Raw genomic sequence first — 19,538 nt, forward strand, 5'->3', positions numbered from 1 at the left:
CTGTGTTTTGAAGCTTTTTGATATGGTAGAGAATTATGGTGGAGATTGTTATATCTTCCTGGAAATTTAACTTTTATTTTCAAATACTGAATCTCTTTATTCCAGTGTTGCTTTCTGTTTTAAAGTCTATTTAGTCTGACATATCTATATATCTATGCACACACTAGCTTCCCTTAATTAGCATTTCTATGATATTTCTGTATTCTCATTTACTTTTCCTGTACTGTTAAGTTCAAGATCTACATTGGATTTTAATTTATTATCCAATCTGTCTTTTATTTATCAGATTATCCTCTTAAACATTTTTGTGATTAATTTTTGTATATTTTTAATTAACTAAAGTCTATAATTTATTCAGATTTCTTTCTTTTTTTTGTTCAAGTTTGTTTGTTGGTTTATTTATTTATTTATAGAGGGAGGGGAAGAGAGAGAAGGAGAGAGAGATCCTAAGCAGGCTCTGCACCTGTCAGTATGGAGCCTGACTCAAACTCACGAACCATGAGATCATGACCTGAGCCAAAATCAAGTCAGATGCTTGACCAACTGAGTCACCTAGGCATCCCCAGGTTTCTTTTCTTTATACTGAATAGCCTCTTTATGTGCCAGGATCTTCTCTAGTATACCTCATTACATTTAGGTGTTATGACTCCTTACAGTCCTCCATACTGCATATTTTTTATAACTTTAGTTGCCCCAAATTTCCATATTTTTATGTTCATTTTGCCACATTTGTTTTTTAATTAAATTTTTGTTCATTTCTCTTGATCTGTGTGTTTTGTTTTTCTTTCTTCCTCTATTTAAGCAATTTAGTGGATATATACTTTTTATTTTCCTTTAATGATTATTCTTGCATTTTTGCCATACATATTTAAGTTTTAACCATATCTAGGCCACTTTCAAAATAATGGGGTTTATAATTTACAACCCAATTAACTTACATAACATTTTTATAAATATTGCATTTCTGTCACCTCTGTGCTTTACATTGGAAAATTCCTTATAACTTTTATTCTGAAAATATTTGCTTTATTTTACCTATCATTTCTTTTGGTTGTTAGGGTTTTTTGCATGTCAAAGTTTCACTGTGAAGAATTTTATTTAAATTATATTCTCTTTCTTAAAATACACATTAGTATTTTTTAGTTCTCTTTAAAGGAAGTTCTCTGCCCACTTTAATGATAAATATTTATGTGATATATAATTGTGATATATAATACACATGAAATATATGCATGAAAGATGAACAAAGTGTGTAATGGATATATACTTAAAAAGCATCTGAATAATTTGCACTCAGGCCTTATCAACTAAGTTTGAAAGTGATCACTCCTCTTCAGTTTTCAGGAAGAGTTTAGGAGGGTAACATTTAGTTAAATTTTTTGTGAACATTTGGAAGAATTCACCAGTGAAGCCAACTGGACTTGGTCATATGATTCTTTGGAGTTTTTTGATTACTGACCCTATCTCCTTACTAGTAGTCAATCTATTCATATTTTCTGTTTTTTAATGATTCAGTTTTGGTATATGTATTTCTAGGAAATTATCCATTTCTACTAAGTTGTTCAATTATGGGCATATAATTTTTCATAGTAGTCTCTTATGAACCTTTGTACTTCATGGTATCAGTTGTAACCTCTCCTCTTTCATTTCTGATTTTATTATGAAACTTCTTTTTCTGTTTCTTGGTGAGTCTAGCTAAAACTTCGTCAATATTTTTAATCTTTTAAAAGAATTGACTCCTGGTTTCATTGATCTTTTAGATTGGGATTTCAGTCTCCATTTAATTTATTAACATCTGATTTTTGTTATTTTCTTTTTTCTACTAACTTTGTTTGTTCTTCTTTTTCTAGTTCCTATAGGTATAAAATTAAATTGTTTAAAATTTTTTTGTTTTTTGAGGTAGGCCTATATTGCTATGTACTTTCCACTTGGAAATGCTTTTACTGCATCCCATAGACTTTTTTTTTATGTTGCATTTAAATTTCATTCATCTCAAGGTATATTTTGAATTTTAAAAAAATTCTTTATTGACTTATTTGTTATTCACTATCATACTATTTTACCACCATATACTGAATTTTTAATTTTTCTAGTTTTCTTTTTGTAATTGATCTCTTGTTTCATACCTTTGTCAGAAAAGATGTTTGATATGATTTTAGTCTTCTTAAAAGTACTGAGACTTCTTTTGTGGCCAACACATGATCTAAAATGGAGAATGTTCCATGTGCACTTGAGAAAAATGTGTATTCTTGCTGCTTTTGGATGGAATGCTCTGTATATGTCTATTAATTTATCTGGTCAAATGTGTTTTCTTTTATTAGAAAAATAAAGTAATAATTCTAAAATTTCGTAAGTCTATGGTAATATATTTTTAAAAGTGTGTGAAATTGTTTTTTTTTCCTCTCCAAATTTTTATGTAAACTCCCATTAGTTAACATGCTTCAGTAGTAGAATGTAATGATTCGTCACTTACATATAAGGCCCAGGAGTCATCACAAGTGCCCACCTTAATAGTCATCACCCATTTAACCCATCCCCCACCCTCCTCCCCTCCAGCAATCCTTAGTTTGTACTCTATAGTTAAGAGTCTGTTAATGGATTTGCCTCTTTCTTCTTTCCCCTCTATGTTTATCTACTTTATTTTTTAAGTTCGACATGTGAGTGAAATCATTGGAGTGCATGTATCCATTTCTCAGTACCATAATGGACTGTGCTGCAATGCTCAGGAGAGAAGAAAGGGCAGGTCAACTATCATCAGTTCACTGCCACACCTTAACCAACATATATAGCTTTCATTCTATTTGGATGAAACCCTATATCCTTGCTCTGTTTATTTTTGAAGGAAGGTGCCAAAGGTGTTGGGTCAATGCTAACCCAAATGCATTATGTCGGATAGGGAATTGAGGCCCTCTTGTCTTCCTTTTACTTGTCCACAGTAAAGCACAAGAGTGGCCAGGAATAGTCCATTGTCATGGCCCAAGTATTTAAGTACCATGGGTCTTCTTTAGGTCAGTAGTGAGAATTTCTCCCAAGGGCAGACTATTAATGTTCTCATTAGATTCCCTCTGGCTTAATATCCAGATCTACATGAACCTATGGCTCAGACTTCAATTATTGGTTGATTTATTTATCTTCTGGCCCTTGACTTGCATGGAATTTTGTTTGGACTTTGCCAATGCATCCATTCTGGAGACCTTATTGCCCAGTTCATGAATAGTTTCCAGAGACTATTCCTAGACACAAGAGGAAAATGAGTTGTCTCTGATAGGCTGGTTGCACTAGAATGGTTTTAAGTGAACTGATTTGGGTGACTGTTTCATCATCTGAGCACTCTTAGTCTTTTTTAAAAATCTAGGACAGAGTCACAGTGCACCTAAGGGAAGAGGTAGCTTGACCCACTGGATTTTAAGGTATTTATTGGAGAATGGAGATTCATTATGGATAAGCCAGTTTTATTATGGCTGTAAAGACCTACTGCAATAAGCCCCAAGAGGTTTTCACATTCCCATTCTTCATGTGCATGCCATTAGCCAGAGTGGTCATTGACCAACTGTACTTAGAGAATGAGGTTAGTTCTTTTTTTTTTATTATTTTTTTTAAGATTTATTTATTGTTGAGAGACAAAGAAAGACAAAGCATGAGCAGGGGAGGGGCAGAGAGGGAGAGAGGGAGACATAGAATCTGAAGCAGGCTCCAGGCTCTGAGCTGTCAGCACAGAGCCCTATGCGGGGCTTGAACTCATATACCATGAGATCATGACCTGAGCCGAAATCGGACACTTAACTGACTGAGCCACCCAGGTGCCCCGAGAATGAGGTTAGTTCTTGAGTGACAATGACTTCCTAGCCTTCAAATCTAGCAAAACTAGCATAGATCTCTAATATTGTAATTGGATGAGGTAGCTTTAATGATTTTATCAGGTTTTGCCCAAGTATATCTAATTTCTTTCCTTTCTCTTGAATTGTCAGAACATAACTCAGTAAATGTTGGAGTGATTAACTGCTCTTAGTCACCATGAATTTTACTATCTATAACTCTGGCCACCATCAGAAAGAAAGTAGATTCACTTTCTTGATAGTGTAGGTGAGTGAAAAACAACCATAATAACATTTTTTTTCTTTTTTTAGTATTATAAGACCATCATTCCCCACTGATGGAACTTATCAGGAGTCTCAACATGATAGTCAAAAACCATTTGTCCCATTGTCACTAAAGATGTCAGTACCCAATTCTGCTTCTGTCTGCCATACCTACCCAAATGATCCATAGAATCCATCTTTGTGCCTAGAAAGGCATTTTGACCTTGTCTTTGGTTTTAAACAAAAAGATTTGTGATGTGTCTAGGTGGTCTTCATTATATTTATTTATATTTGTTTTTCTTCTGACTTGCTGATGTTTTTTGGAAGTGAGTGATGATATACTTAATTAGATGTGGAAAAAAAGATATAGAACATTTACATTACCATAGTTTCCCATACCTCCTTAAGTAAATCCTATAAGAATCTAAATTTCTGATTTCTGTCATAACTCATTATTTTTGTCCCCTATTGAAATTCATATGAATGAATCATAGATTATGGATCTTTTTTGATTCTGGAACATTTGCTTTATATATTTTTGATATTCATCCATATGATTGAATGTATCTGTAGTTCATTTGTATTTGTTATAGAGTAGTATTTCTTTGTATGGATATTCCTTGGAGTGTTTGTCCATCAAATTATTAATGAACATTTAGATTGTTTTTGTTTGGGACTATTATAAAAAAAGCTCCTAAAATATTCATATCCAAATCTTGCTTGGACTTATGTTTTCATTTCTCTTGGGTAAATATATAGGAGTGGAATTTCTGAGTTACATGGTAGTTGATTAACTATTAAATCTATAACAACATGTCAAACTTCTTTCCCAAATGTTGTAATATTTTATATCCCAACCATCTGTGTATGAGAGTTGTAATTTTTCCTTATTGTCATCAACTTTTGTTATTGCCAGTCTTTTTCATTTTAGTCATTTGAATTTGTGCTGGTATCTCATTGTGTTTTTAATTTATGTTTCCTCTATGAATAATTATACTGGACAGTGTTTCATATGATTACGGGACTTTCATATGCCTCCTTTTTAAAGTGTCTGTTCAAACATTTTGTACATATTTATAAGGTTATTTGCTTTTTTATTATGTAGTTAGAGAAATTCTTTTTTTAAAATAATGTTTACTTAATTTTAAGAAAGAGAAAGAGAGAGTGAGAGAGGGGCAGAGAGAGGGAGACACAGAATCTGAAGCAGGTTCTAGGCTCTGAACTGTCAGCACAGAGCCTGATGTAGGGCTTGAACTCACAAACCAGGAGATCATAACCTGAGCCAAAGTTGGATGCTTAGGCAACTGAGCCACCCAGGCACCCCTAGAAATTCTTAATATAAACTATATGCAAGTCTTTTGCCAGATTTTCTCCCAGTATGTGGCTTGGTTTTGTATTTTCTTAAAGATATCTTTCAAAAAGTCAAATTTTTAATTGGGTGAAGTTCAGTTTACCTTTTTTTTTTTCTTTTACGTGTTATCCTACTTGAGTCCTATCTATCCCATGGTTGTGAAGCTTTCTCATAAGTGTTCTAGAAGTTTATTGATTTTAGATTTTATATGTATATCTATGATCCGTTTTTGAGAAATGTTTGTAAGTTAAGGATCAGGATGTATTTTTTCTATATGTATATCCCAATTGTTCCAGGACCATTTGTTGAATAGCTATATTTTTCTTGGCACCTGTATTGAAAAACAGTTCATCACATACTTTGTGTTCCATTGTTTCATATATCTAGCCTTATACCAATAACAGCTCTCCTTACCCTAACTCATAAAATCAGGTAAAATGTGTCTTCATATTTTGTACTTCTTTAATCAAGATAGATTTGGTGATTTTAGGTCTTTGCATTTCTATGTAAAATTTAGAATCAACTTTTCTATTTCTACTCACATCCCCTAAAGAAAAAAATCCTAATTCTGCTGCAATTTTGACTGGGATTTTTAAAAATCTATAGATGAATTTGTAGAGAAGTGAGTTATTCATAATGTTATGATTTCAAACCATGATCATGGTATATTGTTCCATTTATTTAGGTATCTTTAATTCTTAAAGTTAACCCTAAACATTTAATGTTTTGAATGTTATTGTAAATTGGATACTTAAAAAAAATTTTAATTCCCAGTATCCTTTGCAGGCATATAGAAATAGAATTAAGTCATGAAAGTTGTTGATTCCTCCAATTAATGTTACTTTGAATGACTGACTTATATTTTGGAAAATACTTACAAAATAATCAGGATTACCAACCAAAATGAGTATATGAAAATGAATATGCTTCTGTATTTTATTCCAGAAATAGAGAACCACTTCAGTAAGATATTAAATATTGAGGAGACATTTAAAAATGGTTTGGACAACTAGGAGAAAAGAAAACATCCTTTTGATTCTCAAATTTCTCAATGATATACCTTGGCTACCTGTTTTATAAAGTTCTGGCTTCCAGTCCCATAATGGCATTCTGTTCCTAAAGCATAAGTCCTTAAGAGTCAATTTCTAAGCCAGGTATTTAGTCTAGATTTGGGTATTGTGAAAATTTGCTCTCTACTGTAGGCTTTCTCTTTGATACTAGCCTTGGAATTTCCTGTCATGTCATTGATTTTTGCTCCCCCTGCCTGCATTAATATTTAGTTTCCATTCAATCCTCTAGCTGCACTAAATACTATTGACAGTTTTTCAATAAAATATTTAAATTGTGAAGCATAACACACTTTAGTTAATATTGAAATATAAAATAAAAAAAATATCATCTGACTCCTGTAAATTTAAACTTGTTATATAGTGATAAAGGTCTGATATACTTTAATAATACACTAATGTTGCAGTTAGTGTAATTATAACATTATATCTAATTTTGTATAAAATATTATGTGATAATCCAAGTAGTACAAGAGATCAAGAATAAATTACTATTTTATAAATGCACTTGATATATTTATCTACTGTTTTGAAAGAAAGATCCCTGATTACAGCTTCTCTTACAGCATAACACTCAAAACATTCTATATGTTATAGTTTTCAGTTTATAGGTCTTTCACCTCTTTTGTTAAGTTTATTCTGAGGTATTTTATTCTTTTTGGTGCATTTATAAATGGCATTGTTCTCTAATTTTTGCTTCTGCTACTTTGTGGTTTTGTTATTAGTGTATAGAGACACTACTGGTTTCTGGGTATTAATTTTGTATCCTGCAACTTTAATGAATTAATTTATTACTTCTAGTAGTTTTTTAGGGGAGTCTTTAGAATGTTTTGTGTCTAGTATTATGTTATCTGCAAATAGAGACAGTTCAACTTCTTTACCAATATGGATACCTCTTTTTTCTTTTTCTTGTGTGATTGCTGTGGCTAGGACTTCTAGTACTATGCTGAAAAAAGTAGTAAGAGTGGACATTCTTGTCTTGTGTCTGATCTTAGAAGAAAATCTCTGTTTTTCAACATTGAGTATTATGTTGGATGTGGTAAAGGATCTGTACTCTGAAAACTGAAAAACGTTGATAAAAGAAATTGAAGATGACACAAACAAATGAAAAGATATTCCATGATTATGTATTGGAAGAATTAATATTGCTAAAATGTCCATATTACTTAAAGCAATCTACAGATTCAGTGCAATCCCTATTAAAATACAAACAGCATTTTTCACAGAACTAGAACAAGTAACAGTAAAATTTGTATAGAACCATCAAAGACCCTGAATAGTCAAAGTGATCTTGAGAAAGAACAAAGATGGAGGTATCACAATCTCAGATTCCAAGATATCCTACAATTCTGTAGAAATGGCCTTTGGGGACCTCCATCCACTCAAGAGAGACGCCAAACCATATCCCTGTCTGCTGCTGCTAACGTGAGCTGTGCCCCTGGCCACTGCCCTGCTTTGGGGGGATCCAACCTAAGACTACCACTCAGCACAAATTTTGCTAACGCTGTGAGTGACTTATTGAGCTACCACCTTGCTCCATGCCCAACCTCTGTGCTCATGGCCTCACACCGTGCTTAGCCACCACATGACTGTGGTCACCTCAGCAACCACATGCCAGACCCTGGCTGCAACCACTAACATGCTCCCACAACAGGGATATAATCAGTGCAGAAGTCTAGACTGAAGGGAAAAGGTACTCAGACACCATAGCAGGACACAAGCAACACATATAGGAGACTCCTCTGAAGTGCCAAGTTCTGGTGAACCAAGGACACTGCACTACAGGACACTACAGGACCTCTTCATAAAGCCACTACTTTCAAGAGCAGAGGATGTAGGTGACTTTCCTAACACACAGAAACAGAGAGACAAAAATAGAGGAATTTGTCTCAAATGAAAGAACATGACAAAATCACAGCAGGGGACTTAATTGAAACAAAAAGAAGTAATATGCCTGATAGAGAATTTAATGATTGTAAAGATACTCACTGGGCTTCCAAAAAAAGTGGATGACATCAGTGTGACTCTGGACAAAGACATAAAAATAACATATCAGAGATGAAGAACTCAATAAATGAAATTTAAAAAGCAATGGAGGGGCACCTGGGTGGCTCAGTCAGTTAAGTGTCCAACCTTGGTTTAGGTCATGATCTCGTGGTTCATGGGTTTGGGCCCAGTATCAGGCTCTTTGCTGACAGCTCAGAGCCTGAAGACTGCTTCGGATTTTGTGTCTTCCCCTCTCTCTGTCCCTCCTCTGTTCATGCTCTGTCTCTGTCTCTCAACAATAAATAAATGTGAAAAAAAATTTTGAAAAGCAGTGGATGAATTAAATAGTAGGCCACAAGAAGGGAAACAGAGATAAATAATATGCCTGATGGAGAATTTAAAGTAATGATACTCACTTGATTTGAGAAAAAAATGGAGGACATCAGCAAGACTCTTGACAAATAGATACAAAATAACATATCAGAGATGAATAACTGAATGAATGAAATTAAAAATATAATAGATGTAATAAATAGTAGGCTACAGGAAGCAGAGGAATGTATCAGTGATCTGGAGGATAGAGTAATGGAAAGCAATCAAACTGAACAAGGGAGAGACAAATACTGCATTATGAAAATATAATTAGAGAACTCAGTGACTCCATTAAGCATAATCACATTCACATTAGGGATCCCAGAGGGGAGGAGAGGGAATGGGGGGCTGAAAATGTATTTGATAAAATAATAGTTGAAAACTTCCCAAATCTGGGGAGAGAGATAGAGATCCAAATTCAGGAGGCACAGAAATCCCCCAACAAATTCAACTCAAAGAGGCCCACACCAAGGCACATAGTAATTAAAATGGGAAAAAAAATAGTGATAAAGAATTTTAAAGGTTGTAAGTGAAAAGAAAACATTTACATATAATGGAAACCCCACAAGGCTATGAGGTTAATTTCAGCAGAAATTTTTGTAGGCCATAGGGACTGGCATGATGTGTTCAGAGTGCTGAGGGAAAAATCTGTATCCAAGATGTTCTACCTAGCAAGGCTATCATTCAGAATAGAAGAAGAGATAAAGAGTTTCTCTGACAAAGAAAAACTAAAGGATTTCATAACTACTAAACTAGCTCTACAAGAGATATTAAAGGGGGCCCTTTGAGTGCAAAGACCATAAGTGAGAATATGAAAAGTAAAAAATATAAAAAATATAAAAAAATATAAAGGTAAAAATATGTTTCTGTAAAAAGTAGCCAAGGTTTTCATAAAAAGATATAAAATATGATGCCTAATATCTGAAGTGTGAAAGGGAGAGGAGTAATGAATGAGATCAAAATTAAGCTACCATCAATTGAATATAGACTGCTATATGTAGAAGTTGTTATATATAAACCTTGTAGTAACCACAAATAAAAAAAAACAGTAATAGAAATTCTGCAAAAAATAGAATAAGGTATTGAGGTGTATCACTAAAGACAACCAAAAAACTATGAAAGAGATAAAGAGAAGAAAGGATCAGAGAAAAGCTATCAAAAAATCACAAATCAGACAATAAAATGGCAATAAATATCTATCAAAAGTTACTTGGAATGTGAATGGATTCGAAGCAAAAGACTCATTTCAGACTTAAAGACACCTGCAGATTGAAAGTGAGGAGATAGAGAAACACTAATCAGGGAAATGGATGTCAAAAGAAACCCAGAGTAGCAATACTTAGACAAAATAGACTTTTAAAAAAAATTTAAATTCTAATCAACGTACAGTGTAATATTACTTTTAGATATACAATATAGTGATTCAACAGTTCCATACAGCACCATACAACTCATCAAAACAAGTTCAGTTCTTAACCCCATCACCTGTTTAACACGTCTCCCCATGCATCCCCCTTCTAGTAACTATCAGTTTGTTCTCTATAGTTAAGAGTCTGTTTCTTTGGCTCTCTTTTTCCCCTTTGCTCATTTGTTTCTTAACTTTCACATATGTGTGAAATCATATATTTGTCTTTCTCTGACTTATTTCACTTAGCATAATACTCTTTAGATCCATCCATGTCATTGCAATTGGCAAGATTTCATTCTTTTTTATGGCTGAATAACATTCCATTGTACATACATGTCACATCTTCTTTATCAATTTATAAATAAGCGGACACTTGGGCTGTTTCCATAATTTGGCTATTGTAGTTAATGCTGCTATTGACACTGGGGTGCATGCATTCCTTTGAATGAGTGTTTTGTATTTTGGGAATATATACTCAGTAGTATTTTTGTATTCTTTGGTTAAATACCTAGTAGTGCAATTGCTGGGTCATAGGGTAGTTCTATTTTTAACTATTTGAGGAATCTCCTTACTATTTCCCAGAGTGGCTGAACCAGTTTGCATTCCCACCAACAGTGCAAAGTGTTCCCCTTTCTCAACATCCTCACAAACTGAGAAACAGACTCTTAATTATAGGGAAGAAACAGATGTTTGCCAGAGGAGTGGTAGCTGAGGTAATGAGTTAATTAGATGATGGGATTAAGGAGTGCACTTGTCATAATGAACACTGTGTGATGTATGAAATCTGAAACTAATATAGCACTGTTATGTTAAATATACTAAATTAAAATTTAAAAAGAAAAAAAAGAAAACAAAAAGGCAACCTACTGATTAGGATGAGATATTTGGAAATGAGATGCCTGATAAGGGATTAATATACAAAAAATATATAGAATTTATATGACTCAACATTATTTAAAAATGGGCAGAGAAGTTGAATAGACATTTTTTCAAAGAAGACATCCAAATGGCCAATGGACACATGAAAAGATGCTCAACATCACTAATCATTAGGGAAATGCAAATCAAAATCACAATGAGATCTCACCGTACACCAGAAAGAATGGGTAACAATCAAAAACATAAGAAATAACAAGTATTAGAGAGGATGAGGAGAAAGGGTCCCTGTATACTGTTGGTGGAGCCATTAGGGAATGAAGTATGGAGGTTCCTCAAAAAATGAAAAATAGAAATTCATATGGTTCAATATTTCCCCTACTAATATTTACCCAAAGAAAGCAAAACCACTGTTTCAAAAATATATATCCACCCCTACACTTATTGCAACATTATTTACAATAGCCAAGACATGGAAGTTACCTACTGTCAATGGATGAGTGGATAAGGAAAAGTGGTATATATACCATGGTGTGTGTATAAATAAATATAAATAAATAAATATATATATTAATATACACACATGTATATGTGTGTGTGTGTATATATATATATATGTGCCATGCACACACACATACACACACACACACACAATGGGATATAATGCAGCTGTAGACAAGGTTGAGATTGTGCCATTTGAGACAACATGGATGCACCTAGATGACAATTTTTAAGTGAAAACAGACTGTGATAGACAAGTAACATACTATTGCACTCATAAGTTGAATCTAAAACAAAACAAACAAAAAAACAAAAAAACCCCACCAAATGAACAAGCAAAAAGCAGAATCAGACCTATAAATACAGAGAACAAACTGATGGTTCCTAGAGCGGTGTGAAGGGAATGGTTGGGCAAATGGGTGAATGGGAGAGGGAGATACAGGCTATGGAATGAATAAGTCACAGGAATAAAGTGCATAGTGTAAGGGATATAGTCATTGATATTGTGAATAACATAGCATAACATATAAACTTGTCAAAGCACAAAGTTGTACACCTGAAACTAATATATAATGTGTGAATTATACTAAAAAAACTCAATGTAAAGTGAAAAGAAATGCATACATATATATATATATAACACAAACATTTTACACACATACTATAAACTCACATATTTAGTGGGATCATGGTGGAATAAAGTTTTATCCATAAACTTAAAGAACAAAACCAGAAAAAAAGATGATAGTTCTTAGATTTTATGAGTCGACCATTTCACAATATCACAATATCAAAAAGTTACCAAAAAAACCCCACCCAAACAAAAGTAAGTTGTCATGACAAATTTTAAATGTAGTGATATATGTTGGTGGCTAGGGCTTAATATCATTAATAGAATGCTTACAAATAAAGGAAATAAACACATGAATACATCAACATAAATATAGACACAGAAATATTAAATAAATAATAGTGTGCAGATATGTAAAATTTTCTGTATACTAATAAAAAAAATATTAATATTGAAGCAAGTATAAACACATAGTGATTTGTGACTATCCACTTTACTAATTTTTAAATATTACTATCAGTCTTGTGACATATCATTATTTTATGCTACAGGAAGAAGGAAATGGAAGTATATTATGAAGAGCTATTAATATTTTTGTGCTCTCTTATCTAATAATTTCTAGAATTAATATTTAATGTAAGGTCTGAGAGTAAAAAAAATTACAAACTTTTTTCTTTGAAACATTATTTATGTTAATAAAATGTTGTTATAATTTAGACCTCTACTCTGTCACATCCATAAGTTATTAAATATTCCAAAGATGATATCTTGAAGAGGTTTGGTAAGATAGAAAAGTACTAATGATACAATGAATGAAAAAAATCTAAGAATTTAGAGTGCATACATTTATATATTCCTATAAGATTGAAAGAAATTGCATTGAGTTTTTTACAGTCAATTCCTTGAGCATGGAAGCATGAATGATTTCATTACCATTGTTTTTCCAATGCTGAAAATATAAGTTTAACTGAAGTGGTGTTAAAAATAAATACAGAAGTAAAAATCATACTATGATTGTAATTAACTTAGGGAAATATTTTGTGTATTTTGACAATAAATACAATTACATATTTTGTTGAAAATTCCTATTATTGTTTTCTATTTGCTTTTAGGAATGCGCTCACAAAAAATGCTGTAATCCTGTAAGTTGTACTCTAATTGGAAACGCAGAGTGTGGCAGTGGACCATGCTGTGATAGAAGAACTTGTCTGGTAAGCTTTCAAAATACTACATGATTTCCTTTCATAATGTGTGTTCTTGTGTGTCCATTTTTTTAGCATTTTTTAAGCTTTGTTTTTTTTGCACAACTTCAAATATGTAACTTTATGGACCTGATTCATACATAATTGATTTCTAAGTTCAGAAGATGTACTTAGATCTTTTTATGCCTTCTTAGCTATGCCTTCCATTGCACTGTTTTTAGTCTCTACTCAGGGCCCATCCAGTTATTATTCAATATCAATTCCAGATTATTTGGGTGCTATGAATTTCTCTTGGTCATATCTGAATGTAGCTCTTCATAACCAAGCAACTTATGACAAAAAATTAAAAATAAGGCACCCAACACACAGTTGATGTACAATGTTTGAATAAACAAATAATGATAATAATAATAATAACAATAATAACAATAAGGCTCTCATTTTGAGACTAGCAGAAAAGGAGTCCATGTAGAGTAGTCAGCAACATATAGCATGTCTACTATTCAAGTTTTATCTTTTCAAGGGACCGCTGGTCCTGTAATTGAATTGAATCCTTAACTTCCTTTGGGAAATTTCCCCTTCACATTCCTTTATAGCCACACCTGAAAGGAGACTCAGTAAGATTTGACTTTTGGGGATTGCTTCATCTTGCCTTTTTTGTGTCACTTTCAGGAGTCAACGACAATCAAAATCTGATTAGAAATTTGCCAGGTTGTCTGTCAGTAAAATCTATCCTAATATAATTCTACTTTGTTCTGTGTTTTTCACTCTTTATGCTAGTAATTAAAGCCACTTTTCCCTTGTCTTCAAGGATGCAAGCGTAGAGTTTCTGCTACTTAGCAATAAACCTTGTTGCTCTTCCCTTCACCAGAGCGCTCACCTTGTCCTTTGTCTCCAAATCAGCAGGATTGAACAAATAAGGCTTTTCTACACAGCCCATTGCCCTTTCTCTACAACCCAAAGGGCAGTTCTTTAAAATGGGGACAATTCTTACATTTGGTAGAGACTTTAAAAGGATTAGGTGAAGAAAAACTTGCCATAAAACTTACCATTTGCAGGTGAACAATTTAGTGATACTCAGTACATTCACAGTGTTATGCAACCGCCACCTCTATCTAGTTCCAAAACAAGTTCCTCAATCAAACAGGAGACTCCTGGAGCATTAATAAGCACTTGCTCTCCTTTCTTCCTTCCCCTCAGTCCTGGCTGGACAACACCAATTGGACAGCACCAATTTATGTTCTTTCTGGAGTAACCTATTCTGGTTATTTCATATGAACCATAGAATATGTGACCTTTTGTGTCTGGATTTCTTCACTTAACATAGTGTTGAATATTCATTCATCTTGTAGCCTATGTATCAGTGCTCCTTTATATGGCTGAAAATATTCCATTGCATGAATATACCACAGTTTATTAATCTATTCATTCATTGATGAACATTTAGGTTTTTTCCAATCTATTTCACTCGCGGTTTCAAGTAAATTCATAATTTGACTTTAAGTAGTTAAAATGCAATAATAATGGAAATGATAGAAATACACTGTTCTTGTTTAATTTTTTTTACATTTTTTGGTTTACTACTTTAAAAATATATTTGTTTTTCTTTGTCTCATAGATAGCTGAAAGAGGACGTTTATGTAGGAAAATGACAGATCCATGTGATTTTCCAGAATTTTGCAATGGAACATCTGCGGCTTGTGTACCTGATGTGAAATCTGCTGATTTAGAACCATGTAATAATAATACTGCCTATTGCTATGAGGGAATATGCCGAGATCCAGATGTACAGTGTGAAGCATTATTTGGAAAATGTAATAGTTGTATCTTTTTTCTGGGGTTCCTTTTCAAACTGTATTTTTCTACAGTCAGTAAACCATCCTATAGCCACAATAAAGGGTAATGTTTGTTTAAAATCCAAATTTGAAAAAAAATAGTTAATCATTATGACTTTGAACTATATCAAGAGGCAAAATAGGCCTAATAACTACAGAACAAAAAAAATAGTATATTAATCAAATTTCACGTGTTTGGCGCAAAGAGGAGTAGAATATTAGAATTGTAGGTAAGAGAGCAAATGACTGCTTTCTTAAGCATTTCTGCCTTTGACACAATTTTCCTATTCTCAAGTGGGTAGTTTTTAGTGTTTCTCCTTCTTGTGTAGCCAGTAGATGACACTAAAAAATTCTAGTAGATGACACTTACTGGGCACTGCTGTTGTCCAGATGTTTCTATATTAATTTACCACTTTTGTTTTTTTAAGGTTAGTAATTGTAACTATTTATATTTTCAGTTGCTAAAGTTTCTACTTATCTATGTGCACAAGAAGTGAATTTTCACGCAGATCAATTTGGAAACTGTGCCAAACATGGTTGCAATTTTCGGTGTGTATTTAGACTACTATACTTAAAAAATTTTTTTAATGTTTATTTACTTTTTGCACAGAGAGAGAGATAGATCATGAGTGGGGAGGGGGGTGGAAGTGAGAGGGAGACACAGAATCCAAAACAGGCTCTAGGCTCAGAGCTGTCAGCACAGAGACTGACGCGGGGCCTGAACCCATGAACCATGAGATCATGACCTGAGTGGAAGTTGGCCGCCCAACTGACTAAGCCACTCAGGCGCCCAAGACTACTATACTTTTTTAAATGCATGTTTGTGTGTGTGTGTGTGTGTGTGTGTGCGCGCGCGCGCATGCAAAAATAAGTTAATATAAATGAGAGATGAACCTAGTATATACAGATAAATTTATTTGTCATACTTCATATGTTCTGAATAACTTTGGTGTTATGATCTGAATAACATTTTGAATTATCTTCATGTTTTGAATTGTTAATGATTTAATATATTGTGTTCCTAAGAGACATATGAGCAACCTTTTTTTGCCTTATATTGCCAGGCATATCCTTTGTGGAAAGATAGTTTGTCACTGGACACATTCACAGATAGTACCAGTAAAAACTTTTAATGTTCAATATACTTACCTTGGAGGCCATATATGTTTGTCAGCATATTTGAGAAATGAAACACAATCTTCAGAGTATGATTTTACTCAAGTGCATAATGGCACAATATGTGGTCAAAATAAGGTAAATAAAAATTTTACTTTGTTCCATATACGATGTTTGTGTGTCTGAGTATCTGTGTATGAATGTGTTTGTTCATGAGAAAGAAAAAAAGTGAGAGATATAAGGAAGGATGAGGTCCAACATGGTAGTCTGGGAAGACCCTGAACTCACTTCCTCCCTGGACAAACTGAATCTTCACTGAGCTATCAAGCAGTTCCTCCTGGAGAGAGAGACAGAGAGAGAGAGGGAGATTCCAAATTTTTCATTTATAAATAATGTTACAAATTTTGGTTACTGTATCATGATCTTAAGATTGGAAGGACAGAATTTCTTTTAGTCAAAGGAATGCTTGCTTCATTATCTGTCATTCTTTTATTATAAGTTTTGCTGTAGATATTTAAACTTGTTTTTTCATACTTAAGAATCTAAGCCTCTTTGTTAGTCCAGGATCTAATCTGCAAAAATTTGTGTGAACAAAGAACAAAAAAGAATCAGATAATACGCCAAAAAAGTAAGTCAGAACAACCTAAGAACAACAAAGAAAAGCAAAAAAAAAAAAAAAAAAAAAAGCCAAGCCAAGAATTTGATCTTTCTGTAATTGACAAGGGGAATAAGTTTGATATACATATCAAGTATATATATACATGTACATATATATATACACATACATATATACATATATATATATATACACACACACACACATATATATACATACATATATAAAATTTGGTCTTCCCACAAGACACAAAAATAAAACAGAGTTTAAGCTTTGTTTATTTTTTCTTAAAAATTTTGAGAAACAGAATAAAAGATTTTTAAATTGGTACCATTAAAAAATTAGTTGACTGGGGTGTCTGGGTGGCTCAGTTGGTTAAGTGTGTGACTCTTGGTTTCAGCTTAGGTCATGATCTCATGATTTGTGGGATTGAGACCTGCACTGGGCTTTGTGCTGACAGTGTGGAGCCTGCTTGGGATTCCCCCTCTCCCTCACTCTCTGCCTCTCCCATGCTCACACTCTCTTGCTCTCTTTCAAAATAAATAAATAAAAAGTTTAAAAAAATAGTTGACCAAAGGAAAAAAGTAAACAATTACCTCACATTTTATTAAAATATTTGCATTAATATATAATATTTTAAGAAATGAAAATTCAGAGGAAAATGGAAGTGACTAGTAATCATCTCAGAATGAGAAAAGATATTCTGACATAAAAATGAGGTATTACAAAGAAAGATACTAGTACTGACTACAATAAAAATAATATGTCATCCTTTCAAAGATAATCTAAACTGAAAAAATAATTTACAATAAATATGACAGAGCAAATGCGTAAATTCATTAACTAATTTAATCTTTCATTAATACACACTAAAATGGTGTGTGTGTGTGTGTGTGTGTGTGTCTGTGTGTGTGGTATAATTTGGTCTTTGTCCCTGGTTTCTGGCATGGAGCATCTAAATCCCCTTAGAATTTCCTGTGTGATAGGAATGTTTTTTGTTATTCATCCCCTCCCAATCAAACCTGAGTTTATGCTAATGAGGTGGCTTAGGGTGGGTTTCTAGACTGGTTCAGGATGGGGTTGGTTACCAGAAAGACCAAATGACTGGAGTTTAAACTTTTAGCCTCACTCACAGACCTTCAGAAAGGAAAGTGGTGTGGCTAGAGTTTGAACTTTATAAAAACTTTTGAACATTGAGATTTAGAGACTTTTTAAACTGAGGAACAAATCAACTTGCTGCAATGATGAGATGTTTGGAGATGTTATGGAAACTATGACTTCCCCCTTGCCCCTTCACTCCCAATATATCTTGCACTCTATATTTCTTCCATTTAGCTGTTGCTGAGTTGTATCCTTTGTAATAAACTGGTAAACATAAGTAAAGTGTTTTCCTGAGTTCTGTGAGCCAAATGAGCAAATTAGCAAACCTGAGGAGGGGGCCATGGGAGTCTCCAATTTATAGCCAGTTGGTCAAAAGTGTGGATGGTGTGGGATTTGCATCTGGTATCTGAAATGGGGGCAGTCTTGTGGCATTGAACCTTTCAAGTTGTGCAATCGGATTTTAACTCCAAATAGTGTCAGAATTGACTTATATGGAATTGTGGGATACCCAGTTGGTATCAGAGAAAACATCACATAATATATATGTATATCACAATATATGTGTATATTATGTATATGTGTGCATGCACACACATGCACACACACTGATACAGATCAGTGCAAAAAAATTTTCATGAAATTGAACATATGACTAAGAAACATGAAAAAGTTCTACCTAACTTGTGATTAAGTAAATACAAAATAAATGAATATGTAACCATTATTTTTGTGTTATTTGGGCATTGAGAATAATATTTGATGGTGAGAAGCATACCTTACTATCATCTTAAACCTAGTATAAATTAGCATCTGCTTTCTGGAAAGTGATTTAGAAATGTGTAAAGATTAATATATTAACATACTTTTTAAGCTATTTCTAATGTAATCATAAATTAATTTTTAGATATAAGAAATATACATTTGTATAGAGCAATTATGATGTGAGTTACAATAGAGAATAAAATGAAGACACATTAAACACCCAATTGTAGGTTGGCCAAATTACAGTATACTATATTTATCCAGTGACATTTGTAAATAATTGTTAGTTACGTGGATATATATTTCCAATATAGTGAGTGAGAAGTCAGGGAAAACCTACAAAACATGCATTTGTACTGTTTGGATTGCACATGGAAATTCTGTGGTTTGTGATTTTTACTAAATATTGTTTTTTTGGCTTAAGTTGTCTTGCTGTTCCTTCACAAGCCGAAATTGTAGCAGCCCTGTGACTTTATGTCTTTATAGCTTTACAATGGTAAAAAATGAAATTTTTATAAAGAGTCTTAGCATCATGATATTGTGACATTGATAGCATTTAAAGGCATTTATAACCTAGGGAGACTAAAATAAAAGACACGCAAGACAGCTTCTACATTGACAATTGCAAAGTAATGCAAAGCATTACTAGACAGAGATCTACATAATAGAGGGATAAGCCATCCTCATTTATTTTT

At 33.2% G+C, this 19,538-nt stretch overlaps 1 protein-coding gene across 4 annotated transcripts in view; it reads left to right on the plus strand.

Annotated features, from left to right (window-relative positions):
• LOC132691796 (A disintegrin and metallopeptidase domain 3-like) overlaps nucleotides 1–19,538 on the plus strand; it is a 137,618-nt gene that overhangs the window by 72,569 nt on the left and 45,511 nt on the right. For 3 of the 4 annotated variants that reach the window (XM_060653509.3, XM_060653510.1, XM_060653511.1), the window contains 4 exons: nucleotides 13,324–13,422; nucleotides 15,032–15,227; nucleotides 15,707–15,797; nucleotides 16,313–16,502. In XM_060653509.3, coding sequence (XP_060509492.1) covers nucleotides 13,324–13,422; nucleotides 15,032–15,227; nucleotides 15,707–15,797; nucleotides 16,313–16,502 — 576 coding nt within the window. The remainder of the gene's footprint in view (nucleotides 1–13,323; nucleotides 13,423–15,031; nucleotides 15,228–15,706; nucleotides 15,798–16,312; nucleotides 16,503–19,538) is intronic. The other variant, XM_078445525.2, reaches the window with a different exon arrangement.

The sequence above is a fragment of the Panthera onca genome, chromosome B1 (genome assembly GCF_046562875.1).
Source record: "Panthera onca isolate mPanOnc1 chromosome B1, mPanOnc1 haplotype 2, whole genome shotgun sequence".
In the NCBI taxonomy this organism is placed as follows: domain Eukaryota; kingdom Metazoa; phylum Chordata; class Mammalia; order Carnivora; family Felidae; genus Panthera; species Panthera onca.